The following is a 20,920-nucleotide window of genomic DNA, read 5'->3' on the forward strand; positions in this document are numbered from 1 at the left end:
TATTTAAGCATTGAAAAAGAGCTATTTGCCTAGAAATAAAACCAGAACAAATGCTACAAGCGTAGCCAAGACAAGTGGTGTTGAAAATGGAAGGGAAGGTTAGATTTCAGTCTGATTCTATGGCTACCAGTTGAACACAGTCTCCTCTCAGCTGCAATGAGGTCAGATGGCAGAAACCTTCCAAAGCAGTTTTCCCATTATTGGATCTGAGAAAAAGGCAAAACTAAGAGGCACTCTGTCTCCGTGCATTTTAGGAAACAGCACGGTAATATGTTGACAGCACTTATGGCATGACAGAAGCAACAGTTTTGTATTCAAATGCTGTCCAGCAATAAAAGAGTTTAAATTAAAAGACTCATTAGCTGTAAAAGGAATGACCATGTAACACATGACACAGTCTGAAAACATTGATAGCTACTGACTTTTAGATTAGATGTCTCTAGTTGTGTATTTTATTAACTGACTGCTTCAGTTTGTAGATGTTACTTTATGCCCACTTGCTGTTAGAAGAAATCAGTTTAGCAGTTGCTATTGACTTGTGCAAAACAAGAAAGAGGGTAACCTTTGGGTAATACTGATCCACGTGTCTGCACTGAAGCAGAAAATAAGTTTGATCTTCTCCCAGCACATCTTTATTTATAATATTACACATCTTGACAGAATTTGGCAGATAAAATAATCTGGCGCCTCTCATTTAAATTAGTGTTGTGTTCCAACTGCTGGATCTGGTTATTATTTTGTCTATGCAAAGAGCATGCTACTATCAGATGGCTTCCCACTGCATAGGTACTTCCACTCTGTGTTCAAGTCAATTACAAACCTTCTGGTAAACAGTTTCAAGCAATTGGCTTTTTGTGGCATGCTGTCTTTTTCTTGTTTTTCAAACCACATTTTTGTAGTTCTTCTGCAAACCTCTCCCATTCTTTCCACATTCTCCTTTAGCATTAACACCTGATTAGGATGTCCAGAAATAGTTTTGCTTAGCCCAGAGATAACCCCACGTCGTGGTCTCATTGCATAGTCCATAAAAAAAATAACACATTCAGCTGCATTGCACTGAAAGCTCCTGTGCAGCTGGATGGTCCCAGCACCCACGATTCCAGAGAGCTTTGCAGAGCCACTGCTCTCTGAGAAGGAGCAGCTTGTTCCATGGGGATGACTGAGGCTGCTCCCAGTTGCATGACCTTGGCTCCATCTCCACTGAAATGTGTGTTGTTTGAGCACTCCAAAAGATGGCTTTGTAAGCTGTGAGTGACCCATTTCCTTACACACAGTTAAAACTGAATCTCTTTTCACCTTATCAGTCATCTTTCAAATCCCTCACAAATACCCTGGAGCTAACAGGTTAACAGGTAATCTCTGCAGCCGCACTGGAAACCAACCCATAAATAATGATAATTTCCGAATAGCAAACAAGACATAGCTAGTTTCTAATAAATGTAACTTTTCTGTACTTATTTAGTATACTCTTAATGTTTTAATCTGAATGTTGGGCTGTAGTAAGTTAAATACCACACAGATATCTGAGCAGATTAGAGCAAAATGGCCCCTGTGCAAACTAGGCTTTTAAATAAATAAGAAACACCGAGCTTATCTGGCAAACCATCACCTATAATGTTTTGACACCCACAACAGACCATTTACAGACATCCCCATGAAGACCAGTGTGTGCTTGCACAAGGTTCTAGCAGATTTCAAATGTGTTTGTGGGCACAGAGAACTGATGTCTAATGTCACCAGCACAACACCACTAGAACATAAATACTTGTTACTCCAGCACTTAACTCCTCTTCTGGGACTACAGAATCTCTCCTCTATGTCACACACTGATCTGTGTCACACCACAGTATAGATAAACAGATGATAAAATGCACAGAAGTGATGATCTGCCTGGAGGGCAAAAACCCAGCTAAACAAAAATCGGCAGCAGAGAAAAGAAGAGAGAACAGAAGTAGTGGTGTTCACTTCGAGGCATTCACCCAGAGCTGTGTTTGGGACTTGACTTTCACACCCTTCATTTCAAGTAACTGTGCCTTGAAATTTGCTGCTAACAGAAATGTTGATGGCATCTGTAGTAAGGAAGGCTGGTCCATTACATGGGAAATGCTGGATGACCTTCAGGGCTGTTGTAGTAGGAATGGGAAGAAGTTCAAAAGCAGAGTGTGTCAGGGTATGGACCTAGGGGTTAATAAGCCAAACCTCTGCTGTAAATTGGGAGAGCATCAGTAGGAAAGTACAAAGGTGGAGAAAGGTCTGCATGTCTCACCCAACTGCAGGATGACCGTGGGTCTCCAATGTGATGCAGCATGAAAAAAGCAAATACAACCACAAAATACTTCAGGCAAGGAATCACCAGCAGGGGAAGGAAACCATCACAACACTTATACAAGGCATTGATTAGACCTTGTTAGGGAATGGTCCTTCTCATCCATATTTGAGAAAGGCAAGTACAAACAGGAACAAGTGGGAGAAAAGGCTGCTAGATTGATAATTATTCTTACAGAGAGAAGTCTACAAGAAAGTGTATGTAGAGTGGGAAGAGGAACACAGAGAATGCTCTTCATAGGTACAGCAAAGAAAGAGAAATATAAACTAAAGGTTACATTTGACTCATGAGCAACTGATGAGTAATAAATATAGATTATAACTCTCAGCACAGTTTCTAGGTATCAAAGTGTCCCACTGTGGAATTGGATAGTAGTGGGAATAACATCTGCATAATCCTTGGATTTTTATTACTGAGCTTGCTAAGTGACAGTGTTACATCCAACAGGGGAGTACTGCACTAAAACACTCAGATTAACCTTTGTACTACCATGAGTTACAGACACTCCAGACAAGTTTTGTGATGGAAGTTAAATGTAACTATGACTGCACGATCCTTGATATGCACCAGAAGGAGCTCAGAATGAAACCAAGTCCAGATCAGGCAAAACAATTCCGAAAACATATTTTCAGTGACTTAGAAAAGGAGGGACATATGGAAAGTGGCAACATGAAAACAACAAGAAAAATGCATTTCTTCAAACAGCACCATCCTTACCTCCCATGAGGAAGAGAAGCCCTGCCACATACTGCATAAGGCCTCGGTCCCAACAGCACCCCAGGACGCCGATAATCCACCCAAAGAGGATGATGGCCACGGCCATGCCCATGAAACCAGCGGTCATCCTGCGCAGATCTGCAGGGGGGAAGACACAAAAACAACATGAGTGGGAGCAGAGATAAATCAGCATCATCAGAGGTTCATAACAGTCTTAATCCAAAATGCTACTGGTCTGCAAGGACTTCAGTGTGTGTGGTATAGGATGATTTAAGTAAGGGTGATTCAGAGCGAGGACAAACCACAAATTAAGTCACTAGCTTGGGCTGGGGAGAGAGAGCAGCTGACTGTTTTAGCACACAATGAAGCTCAGTGCAGATACACTCAAGTGACTTGTGACAGCTTGCTCAGGAGCTAGAAGTTGTAAAATGGCCTCAGTGCAATGCAGTGCCTAATAACTCCAGTCTCTGGGCACTAGCACAACATCTGTTTACATCTTGCCTTCTCATCTCTGTCCATTACTCCCCAGCATCCAAAGGATGTCCCTGCTCCAACTGATCAGCAAAGCAGTTTCCTATGCTTTGTGCCAGCACAGACATGACAGAGCATGCACCTCAATTGTCACCCCTGTGTGTCACTGAGCCCCTCTGGGCCACAACTTCCCACGTGTAAGTTGGGTCATGGCATCCAGGGGTGGTAGGAGTGAAACGTTGTTCCTCCAGAGCAGCAAGGCACACAGATACTCTGGTGTCAGACATCCTTAAATGCACTCCAGAGACACAGCTGGGACAGAGGACACATCATTGTCCTCTCCTGTACCCAGATGGCGACCTAGCCAGATGATTTTTGGTGAGGGTGTTTTTCACTGCTCCAGGGAGCACTAGGAGTAGGAGGAGGGCAGGGCACTGGAGAAAAACATTTTTTGCTCTTCAAGTGAGGACTGAGTACATCTGATGTGGGTGACAGGGGCTGGCCTGCATTTATTTCATAAATAAAGGAAAAGGACCCCCAAGTCTTAATGAAAGGAATACTTAAATGAAGGCCTGGCTATGTTGCATATTTGTCTTCTGCAAAAAGGATGGGACTATGGGACTGCCGGGAACCCTCTTCCTGCATGTGCTGGGAAAAAAAATTCTTCACAGTTGGTTTGGATGTGAAATCTGGGCAGTAAGACCACGTGGCAACTGAAAGAGCAAGGACTATGTGAGCTAAAGAGCATCTTCACACCCTCAGATAATGAAACAGATGGGGGCATCTTCACTAACATTTGATTATTCCCTGTCCCCCCTTCACGCACACATAAAAAGTTTAAGCACTGATATGTCAAGAGTATATGAGCAAAGAAAATTCCAGCCAAGTCAACTCTCTAAACATTTGTTTCCTTCTTGAAACTTTTTTTTTTTTGAACAGCAATGATTTTACTTTTTTTTTCCCCTCAAGAAACAGAATGCTTATGACAGAGAAGGAAGATTTGAAAACTGTGAATCATCCACCAGTCTCTATGGCAGCTTTTCTCTTTGGCTGGCCTTTGACTGTGTCTCAGTTTCTGTTATTTTTTATGCTTTTCCCACAGTAGATAAAAAGACCAGCAATACCCACAACACAGATTCAATGAATTTTGTGAAGAGATAAATTACCATCATCAGAGGTTTATAAAACTTCATTTCCAAAGTGCTAAGTGTCCACAAAGTCTATCAGTATGCTAGGACAGAGGGACTTGAAGGCAGTTTACTCAGGTCCATGTTCATTATAGCACTTTGTATGCAAGATCAAGTTGTAGAACACAACCTCTTCCTTGAAGCTGTAACTCCTTCCTGTAGATTATCACTGATTTTCCAAGGAGTCTCTCTGACAACATAAAGATAACCAGGCCTTCAGCTCACCAGTAACCAGGCTCTTTTGACAAGATACACATCTTAAAAGTACTTTTGTCTTAGGTTTTGTGACTGTCCTGCCACATTTGAGTATGTTCAAGGAGCTCTAGCACAAAAAAAAAAAGCATTTCCTGCAGAAACTTGTAATTCCCCCAGGCAGTGTCTCTGTTCCTTGGGAATTTCTCAGAGTGCTTTCTAAAACAAGCAGTAAGTGTTAGTAAGAATTTTTGATGGCCTAGTGTCTTCCTACTTTTTCAGTCCATGAGGCCCTGGGCTCAATTTGAAAATGAAAACATAAAATCTTTACTGTTTCCTGTATCATCTTCCATAACAGCACAGCACATCTCTCCAAGGTGCTGCACAGCTCTTTGTGTCAGCCCTAACAAACCCCTTGCAATTTAACTTGTGAGTGCTGACTCCAAGTAACACCATTTGCCTGTCCAAATGGAAACAACCTGCCTCTAATGAGCTCAGCTTAAATAGCTTTATTCAGCTGCAAGATGTCCAGAACCCCTCAGATCTACCTCAATGGATAAAACTGGTTGATGGACTCAGTTTTCATAGGCCTCAGAGTGGACCACAAGCATCCCTACAACATGTATGCCAGACTCAGGAATGGTGTTTATCCTGCTAAAATCTCTATGAATTTTGCCATTAAACAGAAGACTTAAAGGAGCAGGACCAAGATTTCTAGGCCAAATTTTGACATTTGTTTCCCTCAGCCTCTTTTGCTGATTGAGTCTGAAATTCCCTTTCTAACACAGCAAAATCCAAACAGAACTTCTTTGTGAACTCTTAGTTCTCACAAGTTCAGTGAGCTTAGTTTAAGATTGCCACTGCTTAGGCCAGTTGCAAATCTGCTCCTCGCAAGTCTACCCACTAGGGATTATCTGAAACAAATAAAATATAAACTTTCTTTTCTATTTAAAACTATTTGGCTTTTGTCCTGCCATAACATCTCTTGAGGGGAGCCCTTGGAAAGAGCAGTGGTGGGAAAGGGGGTTGTAAAGTTGGTTTCAATAACAGCCTTCACTTGTCCAACAGCATCCACCTGGCACTCCTCACCTGTCAGTGCCCACATGAAGCTGAGGTCAGTGCTGGGATCAAGCCTACTCAAAGTGATTCTTTTGTGGAAAAGTACTTAATGGATGTAAATGAATCATCACCCTCAGGCTATTTAGAGGAATAGGAGCCTATATTCCCCAGACTCAAACTCTATTAATGGGGTTGTTTATGATTACTGTTTGTTGGTGTGGTGCTTGACATGGAAAGGACAGAAGAAAAGCAAAGATTTGCATTGTGTACTCGAGGCAATATCTAAATTTGTTCTGCTAATTTAGGATGGAGAGATGACATATAAATAAACAATAGCTCATCAGTACAAATTGATGGGGTTTTGTCTGAGTTTGATTGGCACTGATAAAACCCTTCCTGAATGCATCCTGCAAAGGTAAAAAGGGTCATGCTGTCATGTAACACCACTTTATGACGTTTGAGCACATTCTAGGTTAGGTTTATTTTTCTGAAATTGCTTTTATTTATTTTTAGACTATGAAATTAATAGTTCTCTGCATTCTTTCTCTTTTTGAAAACCTCTCTGAGTAATAGGATCTCAGGGTCATGGCATGACAACACCAATCAGCTGAAGAGTGACTATGCCAGCAAAATGCATTGTTGAATCTTATACAGCCAAATGGGAGCTGCAACAGCAAACAAACTTATCTCAGTGCATTCATGAGCATTGCTTAGCTGGTCTGCAGCTGATCCTCTCCTGAGTACCCATCCCAAGCCCTCACACTGTAGCAAAGTGCACAGATTGCAGGGACACTGAATTCCCCTTCACCATCTAGCAAACCAAACCTTTAGAAATGTAGCTACAAAGTGAAAGTAAGAAATGTATTGCATTGCTTATTCCATAAGCTAAAATACAGAAGTTAATTTTTAATGCTTGGCCTATATGACTGCTAGTTTCAATGATTTACTATGTGGACATAGATACCAACATCACTTGGGGGTGAAAACACAATATTATTTATCCACACATTTTTTAGAAACACCTTCTTCATCCCTTTTTCTTTTTAATGTTGACTAAAGGCTATGAGTGAATTATCTTCTCTTTGGGAGACTTTTCCTACCTAGCACTGCTACAGGTGCTGCTGCATGTAAAAGGCAGGGAACTTAATCCTGACTCAAAAGCAACATGGATCATCAAGCAAAGAATACAGGTATCATTTTCATGTAGGTTGGGAACAACAAACTTCTTGACTGATAACATTGGAGAAGGGACAAAGAATGGAGTAATCCAAGTCCCATGATGGAAGCTGAAATGATAAATTTGAAAGTCACAAGGTTTGTGAATCATGATGAAAAGAGACACATTAGCATTTTAGACAATGTCCTTAAAATATAGACAGATTCTCATAAACCAACATGCATTTCTTTAAAGCATTTTTGTTTTCTGCTGGGAATATTAACTCTATAGGTTTCCTGAAGATAAAGAAAGGGAGAAAAGCTGATTAAGAGCCATTTATTTCCAAGCAACATGTGATGGAAGGCTCTCTCTGTCAGTTTGCAAATGACCCTGCCCTTCCTTTCACCCTGATATCTGTCCATCTGTATTTGTTATGAGCAATAAGGTAATTCATGCTGGTTATCACATCATGGAAGAAGTTTCACACCCCAGCAGCTGCAAACATAACATGTTCTGATTCAGCTTTGCTTTTTAAAAATTTCAATATGCCTTTTTGACTTCTGAGGTTCCATTCACTTCCTTGAAATTGCAAGTCATCTTTCTAAAGCAAGGGCTCAATCTTCCTGTTGATATCTATCTTCCTTTCCACAGAATTTAATAATATCTCCTAAAAGCTAGAGACTGCTTTCCTCACAACACATGCAGGAAGGACTGTATGAGACTCTTCTGAAAGATGGGGACACCAAGTCAAGGGTACTCAACATGCCCCCAGCTACATGAAAATTTTGTGGAGAGTGTATAATTAAATCTGTATTAGCAGGATTTCTGGACAGACCTTGAACCACACAGCACAGCTTTTGCTTTCAGCACTGCTTGTTCTCAAGTGTTTGTTAGCAAATCAAACTACAGTGTTTGTTATCAGACCCTCAGAAAGTGCAATATTGCTGCAAATAGTATTTCAGATAGTCCATCCTACATGTCCTCCTTCCTTCTCCCATTAGAGAAAGGTCTGCAGGGACTAAGCACCCTGAAGTCTATATCAAGAATATCTAGAACAGCTTAGAAGACATTCTGGGTACATCACAGTTCTTTCCTGAGGTGTTCCAAAAAATGGGAAAATCAAAAAGGAAATCACAAATGCATTTCTGTGCCTGTCTAGGAACAGATGTCAGGATATAGTAACATCACAAGTAGAAATAGACTGGGATGGTGTAATTCTTTAGCATAATCCTTCATTGCAGGTCACTCTGATCTATACCCTCCTGTACTACATTCCCTCTGATTTGTCTTTACCAGGGATCGAGGACATTTGTACTTGAAAAGAGTCAAAATCACTCCTTTTTCTTCCTTTTCCAAACATATGTATTGGAAATTGTTCAAGAACTGCACACAGCCCTAGAGCACAATTTACCAGATTTCACTGAATTACTTCTCTTATAAAGAATCAGCAGCACAGAGGTATCTTTCTCCAACATAATCCCTTCTCTTATCTCACCCTGAAACTTCAGCGGGGGCAAGACAGAATTGGACAGACATGTCTTTTATTGAATGCCAGCCCAGCAGCTCCCAGGTACAATGAACCAGGGAGTGTTAATGCAGGTGATTTTGAGTGGCATTTTCTGGCTCTCACTATTCTCTCTGCAGAGCTTAAAACTGTATTTTGGATGAGGTTGGCAAATAGAGGGTGAGGATTTTAATCTTTCCCTTGCACTTCAGGTATGAAGAGATAAGAAAAGAAATATGTATTAGCCTACCTGAGACTGTTGAAATCTCTGAGTGCCTTTCACTGAATCATGTGGTAACCCAGTCCTCAGTTTAAAGATTACTCTAATGCAATCTCAATGAGTACAACCCACTTCAACCAAGCAACAGTAGATTACATTTACATGTAAGTATCTGCACCAGAGAGACTCAGAAATATGCACATCACAAACATACACTAAAACACAACCCTCTCAAAGCTGAGAGAAAGAACAGCAGAAGACCCTCAAAAAAAAAGGAAAGCAGCTCTGTCAAGTATGAAGTAAGCCTTCATATCTCAAGAGGTTATAAGTGGCCTTTATAACACACCTGTATAAATTCTCCTAAACAACACAATTCCATCATCTTCTGTTGACTAGAGATTGTTATTTGTGTGATAAGTTGTTTGATTGCCAGCAATGTCTGGACCCACCTACATGGAAAAGCTGATGGGAAGCTTTGCAAGCTGGCTGTGGTCTGTGCTAGTTAACACGTCCCTGAGGATGAGGGGTATGGAGAGTGGACATCATGAAATTGATTTATTCTTGTCAGAACAGGCCATCGATATGGATTTCCTCCATCAGAGTTCTTAAGTGTTCTTACAGTTATTTAAAACAGAAGCAATCACAAAAGGAAGGTGCCAGCTATGCACTGCTGGCACCTCAGTCTGCCTTCCTTCATCAGAAATCCCACAGTTTCAGAGCCAGGTGAATACCTTATCAAGGGAGGGATGAAGTCATGTCTTCTATAAAGGCTGACACCTTCAGAGGTTTTTGCTGGCAAATAGCAAACCCCACATGACACTGCAATTTCTTATCTCTGGTGAACTGTCATAAAACATCAGAGGAAAGGGGAACTCCCAGACCAGGTCACATACTGGTGTAACTTCCTGAAAGCAATTCCTCCTCTATTTAGGGAAAAATACAGGAGCCTAAGAAATTCTGCAGTGGTCTAAGGCACTATCTGGAGCTCAAATAGCAAGTTCTGATTTTATTCTTGCCTCTTCCTCATGTGGAGCAGGGACGAGGCAAAAGAAAACCCCCAGACTGTAAGGGAGGGATTTAAGAGGGAGGGAGGGAGGGAGGAAGGGAGGAAGGAAGGAAGGAAGGAAGGAAGGAAGGAAGGAAGGAAGGAAGGAAGGAAGGAAGGAAGGAAGGAAGGAAGGAAGGAAGGCTTGTTTAAGAACACAAAAGGGTGAGATGAAGTGTCCTATGAGGGTGAGAAGATTGATTTGTCTTCAATAGACTTTATGATATGGATATCAGAGAGTTCAATGCATAAAGGGGACATTTGTACAGCAGGAATTTAACACATCTGAAGCAGTTCCACTGTAGAAGGTGCAAGACTTATGGTCTGAGAGAAGGATGGCTGTGAATACCATCCCATTGAATGGTTCAGCCTTTTGCTCCAATCCTACTTTCCCTTAGCCTCAAAATTAAACTTTGGCCAGAGAAGATTTTGGTATCTGTTGTGTTGCTACTCAACCCTGAGTGACAGCAGGGTCGGAAGAAAAGCTTTGCCCTTACAACTCCTGATCTAGTGAGCCAGAGTAGCTGAGCCTATGCCAAAACATCATTCCACTCAACTTTACTCTGTCATGCCCCATTCTACCTTTCCTAATCCACACCATTCCCTCTCCTTCCCTGGTGCTGCTGAGATTTTATCAGAAAGCACCTGAAGCTGATCATTTATATTTCTTCAGCAATGTTCAAGAGCTGATCTTAGAAAGTCTTTCTCTCTCCAGATTTATTATCCTTGATTTCAGCTCTGCAATATATGATCATCTAGGAATATTTCCAAGCTTTGGTCCCAGCAGAGTACACTTGCAATTTGGCCAGTCAACCCTTTCATCCCACTTTTCCCTCTCTCCACAGAAACAGGGAAGTCTGAGGCACCTGCAATTTTGGCCACTCTTCTTCATATTCAAAACTTTAATCCTTCCTGCTCCTGCTAGGTGAGGCCACACAAAGCAAACATTTCTCAGTTGTTACCAAGCTAAGAGGCTTTTCATTACACAGCTTCCATGGATTATGCAGGTGTTGAAAAATCTGAGGCATTTGAAGTAGGCTTCTGCTCAATTTCAGTGAGGACTTTGTGACTTTATGACATCAAAGCTGTGCCTTTTTCATTTTTCTTCCATCCTGTACATTTGAAAAACTCAGGTAACACACACTTCTTTATGCTGGTCATCTGTTATTGGAAGTGACTTCTACCTGGAGCCCCCACAGCACAGTACAATCTTGATGGGGAGGAAGGACAGCACAGTCCCTCAGCATCATATTAGCCTGACCAGAGGGATCCTTCCTGCAGAATGTGGGGTGCCATCTCCCTGCTCCCAGCTCCTCCACCCCTGGGGTGGTGGGAGAGGCCAGGGGGAAAGCCCATTTCTAAATGGAAGTTTCCCTGAATGGTCTAGAAGAAATCAGTGATGGGCTCTGGGTTCAGGGCACAGGTGACTCCCTTCACTGTAAAGGGCTCTCAGCGCTGGTGAGAAGTGCTGCTCCGACACCACTAGGACTGAATGCTCCATGCATACCTCCACAAGGCACAGTGCACAGGAGGAGTGCAGAGCAGGGCACCAGGGCCAGCTTCACCCCACAGCTCTGCTGCCAGGCTCTCACAGGAAACTACAAACACCTTGGGGGCAAGGAACTGAGATCAGTGAAGAGCCCTGTGAGCTCTGCTTTCTCCCTCCAGTTGGAGGGCTGGGCGCTCCAAAACTTTCCTCTGAAAGTCAGATTTTCTCCTGTCTCCCAGGAGGACCACGGAAGACAGTTTATCACTTTTTCTATATAGGCATTCAGATAATAATGATATACAGTAACATTTGTATGAAAATAATCTGGACAAAGAAAGCCGTATTCTATATATTAGTTACTTTATTATTTAGTTTACAGAATTGCCCTTATCTGTGAGCAGACTCTGCCCTGTTACAGTCTGCTTTTTACATGCTGGTCACCATCAGAGTATCAACATATCCACTAATCACATGGAATTTTATTAAGATTTAATCTTCAGTTATTATCTCTTGAACCACTTCTTGTAAAGGTGGAAAAGGTTCATCAGGGCCAGAAAGAAGCAGAAGAAAAAGCAGAACCACTTCTTTTCTTTCAGTGAGGAAAGAAGAGTGGATAAAAACACTGGATGGATAATTGAAGAGTGATGAGAAAAATTGAAGAAAACCTTAAAGATGAGAAATGGAGTGTGACAAGAAGCAAAAACCATAGTTGTATGTAGAACTCCAGTATCAGACAGTGTTAAGTGCTTTTTGTAAAAAAGCAGATTTTCCCTAAGCTTCTCCCAAAGATAAATGAAGTTGGAGATGTGCAGCGAGGGAGCAGTGGAGGAGCAGGAGGAACAATACAGAAAGAGAGAGACTTGGCAACAGCACCTTTGTTTTATCTATTTCCCTCTGCATTTCACTTCCCTCCTCTGCTGCCTGTCCCAGCACCAAAGCTTTGCTCACAATCAGGAGCAACTAAAATATTATGCTAAAAGGTTTTCCTTTCTTTTCATCCCCTGCCCCAACCACTGCACAAGCCTGAGCATAATCCCAGCACAAAGCAATCAGAGCAGTGCACTTAATAAATGGCCAGCATGAACAAGGCTGGAGGTGGAGGGATGGTATCTCTGCTTTATCAGTGCCCCAGCCCTCTGCTCAAACACACTCATTTCACAGATCCAGCATTAAACATTTTCATTCAGGAACTCTGAAAGATGTATTCTTGTTTTTAAAAAGACTATTTAATGCAAGTGAGGCTGGGCTGAGGTGCAGGAAGAAAGGAAGGAGGATGGAAGAGAAAGAGGGAAGAAGTAGAGAAAGACAGAGCTGTGAAAAAACACTGTCCCTTATGGAGAAATTTTGATTTTGAAGTTTACTCTTCTATTAACATTTAAATTGAAAGGCGTTTCTTCCAAGCTCCACATATGAAACCAGAAAATCTGCATTTAAATAGATACCATTTAAATGTGGAGAAAAATATATATCAGCATTGAATGCTTTCCCATTTGCCTGAAAAGAACTTCTCTTATAGATGATTATTAATTTTTTTCTTTTTTCTTTGTGTGTGCTAAAAAGAGAAATTGGAAGTACATTAAAATTCTGCTTGGCACAAGGAAGAGGTGGGGGATGGTTGCTTGATTGACCAAAGCCCTGATTCTGAGCTCAGATTTTCTCCAGGAGAGCTGCTGGAGCCTGCAGGAGGCAGTCCAGCCTGCTACCAGGGTCAGGGCAAGAGGGGTCTGTCCTGTCTGGTCCTGGAGACATGGCACCCATGACCACAGGGCTCCAGCTCCCACCACAGTGCCCATCTCACTGGGGACATCACCAGCTCCCCATTCCCAGCTGGAGAATCAAACTTTCTGCAGTTCTGTTAGACATCTCTCTGGCTTCAGGACACCATCTAGAAAGCAGGGACACACACCTCCTCACAAACCACAGGAAGTCAGGCTTTCTGTGTCTCAGTTCTCAAACCAGAAAAATCTCACCTCAGCAGGTCATTTTGAAGTTTAATACACTAAAGATTGCCAGCTAGGTTCTCTGCAGTGGTAGCCCCAGAAGCCCTAAAAAGGCCTTGGACAGATAAAAACTGCAGTATGGGAATTTTTTCAATGGTAATTTGGAACTCATTCTGATTAAATAAAAATGAAAAAAAAAAATAACACAAAGATGTAAATAAGCAAAACAGTAGCTCTCACCTAAATAAAGGCATCTATAAACCTGAGGAGAGCAACTGGAAATCATGACTCTTATGGGGCCAAGCTTGTATCATGGAACAAAGAATCCACAATTTCCCACTTTGACACTGGGTTTCCATCAGACCCAATTTTTGCAGTATGATCTCGTTTCTAGTCACTGGATTGGTGAAAATAAACACCTGTTGACACTCAACACTCAAATGAATTTGTCCAACTTGCCCCCATTGCCTCTCCATCTCCTTCTCCCACCCAGCTGGAATCTCACAAAAACCAGCTTTATTCTTCATGGGTCTCCAGCTGATTTTTCTCCTATGCAGATGGCAACCACTTTCTGAAAATATATATGTGACAAGAAGAAATGTTTAGTAGAAAAAGCAGGTGCCTGGAAAATGGATTCCCATTTGTCCTTCCCTGCCCCTCTCCAAAACCCAATCATTTCTGTGTTAATAAGCTCACTGACTATAATGTGGCACTAACCTTTCACAACTGATGCCAGTGACATTTTGACAGTTCCACATATGGACCTGCCAAAAGCAGAAGGAAAATAAATTTGCAATTTGGTAAAAAGCTGGGTAAGCAGCCAAAGCAGCTTGGGGGAAGGAGAAGAAAACCACCAAAGAGCCAAACAAAAGCCCACTGCACAGATGTTACACACAGCAAAAAGGAAAAGCACATCCACAGCTGGAGTACCCCAGTGAATATGTGCTTGGAAAAAAAACCTTAGGCACCTATTAAGTCCAGTCTAGCTTGAGATGCCTCCCAATAAATTCTTCTCACGTGGCAAATTTAGAAGTCTTTTCTAGCAGAAGGGAAATGGGACATGGCCTTCAATCTGTACAAACTATCTGGTTAACATCAGATATCACAGGACTCAGCGTCTGCTCTAACAAGGAATCTTCCATATTTCCACTGATGCGATCAGCTGTAGGGAAGCAACTATTTCCTAACATTGTTTTGTGTGGTGTCTTTGAATTTACTTTTCAAAGTATCACTGCACAAATCACTGACACTTCACAGATTGAGTCAGATACTTGGTGCCTGTATCACAACCCATCTTCTTCAAATGACATATATCAAATCTCATCATATTTGGCTAAAAAAATAACTTCCAGAAAGAGGTCCAATCATCATGTGAAGGAAAGAAGAATGTTGCACTTAGCAGTTTGTTCAGATGGTTAATTAACCCCCAGCTAGGAGAGCCAATCTTTCAGCTGAACAGGTCCAGTTTCTGCTGGCAGGCAGTTACTGATAGGAGGTGAAGTGGTGCTGTAATCAGTCCACTTCCTTCTGATTCCCATTTCAGCAACACTGCAATAACTTTTCCCCTGAAATTAGAGGACTATGGCTTTTATGATGGTGCACTGATGCCCTTGGTGGAAAATGTGAAGGTGTGTTTGCTGTATTTCTGTATGTAAATAGTCATGTGTTGCAATGGTATAGCTGATGTACATGGCTAACCAGAGATGCAAAATTACCACTAAAAGATAATAGTTTATTGAATTTTCTTTAGGACAATGTGGGTCTTCTTGGAACACCAGTCAGAGAGGCATCACAAGGATCTGGACAAGCATACTGCAGTTTGCAACTGAGAGGAAATGGAGCATGCTCTTTCCATGTTCAGAAACACAGAGCCAAATGTGGAGCCCAAAGGAGTTCTAAAAAACCTTAAAATACTCCTGAAGCAAGAGCAGTGGGATCTACTGGCCAGCTGGTGGAGGTGGGCTGACACTGAAAGCACAACTTCAGAAAGCTGACTCTCTGCACAGGCTGAGGACAGTAAGCCTGATGAAAATGTCAGATAAGCTCTTTTCAAAACATTTTCCCTAAAGCATTTTTGTGTTGAAGAAATAACTGCAGGGCAGCTGCTGAACCACTGTATTAACCATGCTTATGGGGAATGTGAACTGCAAGACCTTTTCCAAGTAATGTCACTTGATAGGCAGGGGACTGTGGCCAAGGCTGGAGCACACATGGGAGTTTGATGTGGCTGCAGGACACAGGTGACTGCTCCCAGTGAGACGTTTGTGTGGGGTTACATCTGATGGAATTGGGAGGATGATGGAGGTCAGAAGTGCAGAGTGGCCAGCAGTTGTGACAGAGAGCATGCTGGATTTCACTATAGTGAGCTTGATTTGAAGCCATTTACTTGTCAGACTTCAGGAAACAGCATGGAGCTGCTTCCAAAGCCAGTATGCACAGCTCTGACTGATTCTGGCAACACATTCCTTCACCTAAAATAGATGGTAGGATCCAACTTGGCATGTGAGACCATCTGGCCTCATCAAATAAAAAAAAAGTGGAAACTTAGTCATTATTTGGCCATAACACTGCAAGCAGGTAGGGTTTCCACACATGGCATGGGACAGAGTGACCCCTTAGCTTGTTCTAGCAATGCCACTGGCACAGAACAGCCTGTAGCTGCTTAGCCAAAGCTTTCTCCTAAAGTCAGCTTGTTTTCAGTTTTGCAGAGGGCCTCCCTCTCCCAGCACCCAGTTCCCACTCCCCAGAGAGCCCTCTGGGGGCTCATTTCCTTCCCTGACTTCCTGTACTGCTATTCATGCTTTTTCAGGAAGACCTGTCCTTGCACAGGCTTCCCTGATGGCAGCAGCACTGGAGGCACTGGTTAGCAGCACATTTTCTCTTGGGCTCATACCAGCAGTCCTGCTGCTGATATAATTTCACAAGCCCACACCAAACTTGGGCAACTGTGGGAGATTTTCTGAGAAATGACCTCATGCTAATGGAAATTGTCCAGTCTAAACAGCCTCCATGCACTGACTGGTAGGAGCCTGAACAATCTTGGAGCTGTATGTGGTCTCACAGGACCTGTTACCTTTTCATGGAAAGCACCCCTTGATCTTTGCTAAGGAGAACAGTGAGTGCTGCTAATGCTGCAGAGTCCTGCAGGCAGCACTCTGACTCAGTCTGACAGTGGTGTGAGACCATGAGATGTGGCTTGAGGTCTCTGAAGGGACTGATATTTGCATGGCAAACAGAATGGAAGGGCCCAAATTCCTGAGGATACCAGTATATATTCTAGCAAATGATCTAAGGTCACTTAAGCCCAACAAACAATTCCCTCACAACACCACCAACAGACCCTGGTGGTGTTCCTTCATACCATGTATTTTCCAACTATCATCCTGAATGGTGGATTATTGTTGTTGTCATATGCTCAACGCTGTCACAGACACATTTTCTGAAAAATCCTTTTGTTAGGATTTTTTCTCCTGAGAAGCTGAGAGGCCTCAGGAACAAAATGTAAACAATGGTTATCTGCTGCTGTGGAATGCAACAGGTGGATCTGTGATTGGTCCATGTTGGTTGTTTCTAATTAATGACCAATCACAGTCAGCTGGCTTGGACTCTCTAAGAGTCACCAGCTTTTGTTATCATTCCATTCCCATTCCACTTTATTTTCCTTTCAAGCCTTCTGATGAAATCCTTTCTTCTATTCTTTTAGTATAGTTTTAGTATAATATATATATATAGCATAAAGTAATAAATCAACCTTCTAAAACATGGAGTCAACATTCTCATCTCTTCCCTCATCCTGGGACTCCTGTGAACCTCCACACAAAACTCCCAAAACCAAAAGTCCCTGTGCGCCTCTGTCTCTGAAGTCTGCAGAATGCACAGCAACGTGAGGACAAACGTGACCATCCCCCACCTACCTCATCAATCAGCCAGGAGCAGGGCTGATTATGTGTTTGGAGACAGGCTAGAGGAGAGACAGGGAGAGCAGTGACAGTTATAAATGTTTTGCCACCTGAACATGACATTAATGTATGTATGCAGTGTGCTCACGACATCAGGTATTTGTGCACAACCCTAATAAATACCATGTTTGACAGCACTTTCAGAAAACCACTCAATGAGCTAGAAGAACATGCCATGAGACAGTTTCTAGTTTTACTGTGAAAAAAAGAAATATCCCTGTATTAGTCAGATCCTTGACTAGTGGAAATCTAGAGCAATTCCAATGAGCTCCACATAAAGTTTAATTACTCAAAACCATATTGAAATGACCAGATAGATAAGTGATAAAAACCTGCTCCATAAAGCACATTTAATTTCTATTCTCCAGAAGAGAGCCTTAGTTAGCTTCTGAGTTAGAAAGACCAATGTAGGATGCATGGCATGGCAAGATCTCCATCTCAGGGACTCTTTTTTGGGGGGGAAGGCACAGTTGTCCTGTCTCTTTCACTGGATGATGATCTGGTGGCTGCACTCCAAAATCAGAAATTCATCATACTACAGGACTTGCCTCATAAGTTCACCTTAAAGGCCAAGTCTGTGATTCTGATGTAGATCAGAGATGTTTTTAACACAAGTTGGAAGCTGACTGGAAAACTACCCTGGCAGTTTCCTCACGCTGCCCAGGAGCTGTGGTGCTGCATGTGGACACGTGGGCCTGCTGGGTGCTGTCCTCTCTGAGGGACAGCCTCACATCTCCTTGTCAGCAGAGCACCCCAAAAGCAGTGACACACGTCAGTGCAGTTACCTGCTTGATTCTGCCTTTCTATTGTCTTTGAGATGTCACAAAAGAGGGAAAGTATCACTTAAAAATGTTGATATACTCCATATAAAAAATCCAAAAGGTCTCATATGAAGATTTTCTTATAATAAAACCTCTGACTTTTCATTTCAAACAGCCTTTTTTAAAATTGCACTTACATTTAAAGAAAAAAAGATTCAAAAGTGTTAAGACAATCAAAGCAGCTCAATTCAGCCAACACTCTATTGGCTGCTCCAAAATAAACTGTTGGTCATTTTGCTGAAAAACTTTTAAAAGCCACCTGCAGCCCTGCCACCACGCTGTTTTATTCACTTTGCCTTTCCAGCCAGAAAGCCTTTTTATTTCAATAGCCCTGTCCATCAGTGCAGCACCTGAGCAGTGGCAGAGGGCTAATAATATCCCTGGCAGGAGCGAGAGAGCTAAACTGGGAAGCCAAGCTTTGACAGCGGTGCTAAAACCAGAATTGATTCTCAAATATTTTGTTTGTGAGATGGCATATGGTCCCATTTTTGGGCCTCCTCAACTGATTTGGGATCTGAAATCCTTGTAGCACATTTTCTTGCTCTTAAGAAGTGTCTTGGTTCATCTGTGTTGGCTGATTTGCTCACTCCCTGATGGGTCTCCCTAGATCTGATACAGCATTTGAAGTTTTGGTGGGTACATATGTGAAGGAGGGGGAACAAATGGAGGGAAGGGCCCACTGTGCATTTCTAGCAGTCACACATTTCCAAAAAGCTGTGGTTAGGAGATCCCTAATTCACTTAACCTCTTTGATCTCATCATGCAGTATGAGATGCTGAAAGGGAAAGAAAAGATTGCAGGCAGCTCTGCTATGTTTGCACATCAAAACACCCGCCTCAACCCGGTACAGAGCAGCAGACAGATATAGTAAACACACTTGTGAGAGGTGGAAAAAATAGCTTTTGACTGGGAAAGAAGAGTTTTCTTCCTGGTTGTGTAGTGCTCATGTATGTGCAATAAGAAAAAAACCCAAAAAACTCAAACTGTTTCAGGAAGCTGTGCACACTGGGGCCAGGATTCACTTCTACAGCACTCCCCCGGGCTACAGGCAGGATTTATCTCCCTTTTTCCCTTGGCAATTAGCAGTACAGCACAAGGCAGACAGTTGTGCCTCAGACAACAATGACCTGCACCTTAAAATAACCTATTCTACCAAATTCTCAGGCACCAAAAGATGAGGTGCACTTTATCAGGGTCCAAAACCCAGTTCCCTTTTCCTTTAACTGAGACCTGTCTGTCTGGAAAGCCAAGACACAAGCCCAATGCATGCTAATATCTGTTTTTTAAGAAAATATAACACCCTTTCCAGCTGGCTACCTGCCCCTCCAGTCATCTCCCCACCTTCCCTTCTATCTGTCCCTCATCCCTATCTCTGGTGCAAATCCCTTCTTTTCTCAACCTGCCCTTCTCTGCTTGTCTTCATTTTGCGTTGTCTTTTGCTTCTCCTTTCTTAACACACACACACACCCCTCCCTTTCCTTCCTAACGTTCCCCTATAATTTTCTCCCATCTCCTTTCTCTCTCTCACAAGGCTGACACATCCTAACACCCTCCCTGTGACTTTCAAGACATGTGAAAAGCTGTAGTCAGGTATTAGATTCCTTATCAGGTCAAAAGAAAATATTAGGGAAGTCAGAGGACAGATGCAATGATTATGGTTCAGTGTGGACAAGAATGACATCAGTCTCTATAGTCCCAGATGGGATTTAAATTGTTGGTAAAATGCATGATCATTGATTTTCCACTTCCTCCCTTTGTGGTATCTCTTCAGGGCTAAGGTAAGACAGTTTGGGTACCTTATCTCTGCATTTCTTATCTCAATGCAGTTGCTTTCTCTTATATATGAAGTCAGCTATGAATATCTGGAATTTGTGCAGTTAGATATTGTCCTCTGCTATTTTTTATTGTTAAGTTACTGATACTCTTAACTGTAACAGCACTTGCTATGCTTTGCATAGCAATTTTTTTACTGTGCTTTCTTTTATTATTTTTTTAAAAAGCACACCTAGTGAGGCATAAGAAAGCCCAAGAGAATCCTACCTTATGATATTTCTAAGGGCTTGGTGTCCTGAAGTACTAATTTTATATTGTTCCTCCTAATTTAAGTTTTTTAGGACATGTTCACTGTGTTCCTGTAGCATCACACACCCAAACCACACTTGTGACTTTGGCCTTTCACCTTTGAGCAGTGTTTTTATCTAGGGCCCTACATATGAGCCTTTCACTCAACAAGGGGGGCAGAGGATGCTCAGATGAGTCTCAGAGTCTCAGTGCAGGCTCCATTCTCCCACAGACTGTGCTCCAGCCACAGGGAACCATCCACAAGGCATGGTGGTTTTCTGGGTCCTGGCATGTCCCTGCCAATGGGATCTCCTCCTTCAGGGAAGGGGCATCCCCAGTGCCAGAAGTGCCTGCAGACCATTGTCCTGCCGTGTCCAATGAGCCACAAAGGAAACACAGCAACAGCTGGGGCTCCTTTGTCTGCAAATCCAAGTGACCCAAGTCTGGCACGGACCCTGATCATCACAGCATCTAGACATCATTAACAACTTAGCTTAATTACATCCTAATTTCTTTACAAGGAGCCTATGAGCAAGATTTCAATTAATTTTAACTATATATAAACTATAAGTTTAATGTGTCTCTATCGTTCCATTAAGATGATCTGGGACAAGACAAAGATAAACATAGATATTAACATTCTATAAAGTATGAGATTTTTAATTAATTTTAACAAAAAATTAATTATCAAGTTATTTATAAAGCTCATAAAATTCATTTTCTACTCACAGAATGTACTATCTGTACATTTGGGATAGGTTTGTTCAGTCTCT

At 42.2% G+C, this 20,920-nt stretch overlaps 1 protein-coding gene across 2 annotated transcripts in view; it reads right to left on the reverse strand.

The window, feature by feature from the left end:
• TMEM178B (transmembrane protein 178B) overlaps positions 1–20,920 on the reverse strand; it is a 222,706-nt gene that overhangs the window by 28,516 nt on the left and 173,270 nt on the right. For both annotated transcript variants that reach the window (XM_071422471.1, XM_071422470.1), the window contains exon 4: positions 3,044–3,181. In XM_071422471.1, coding sequence (XP_071278572.1) covers positions 3,044–3,181 — 138 coding nt within the window. The remainder of the gene's footprint in view (positions 1–3,043; positions 3,182–20,920) is intronic.

The sequence above is a fragment of the Agelaius tricolor genome, unplaced genomic scaffold (assembly GCF_023055355.1).
Source record: "Agelaius tricolor isolate 1412-34295 unplaced genomic scaffold, bAgeTri1.0.p SCAF_3, whole genome shotgun sequence".
Classification (NCBI taxonomy): Eukaryota; Metazoa; Chordata; class Aves; order Passeriformes; family Icteridae; genus Agelaius; species Agelaius tricolor.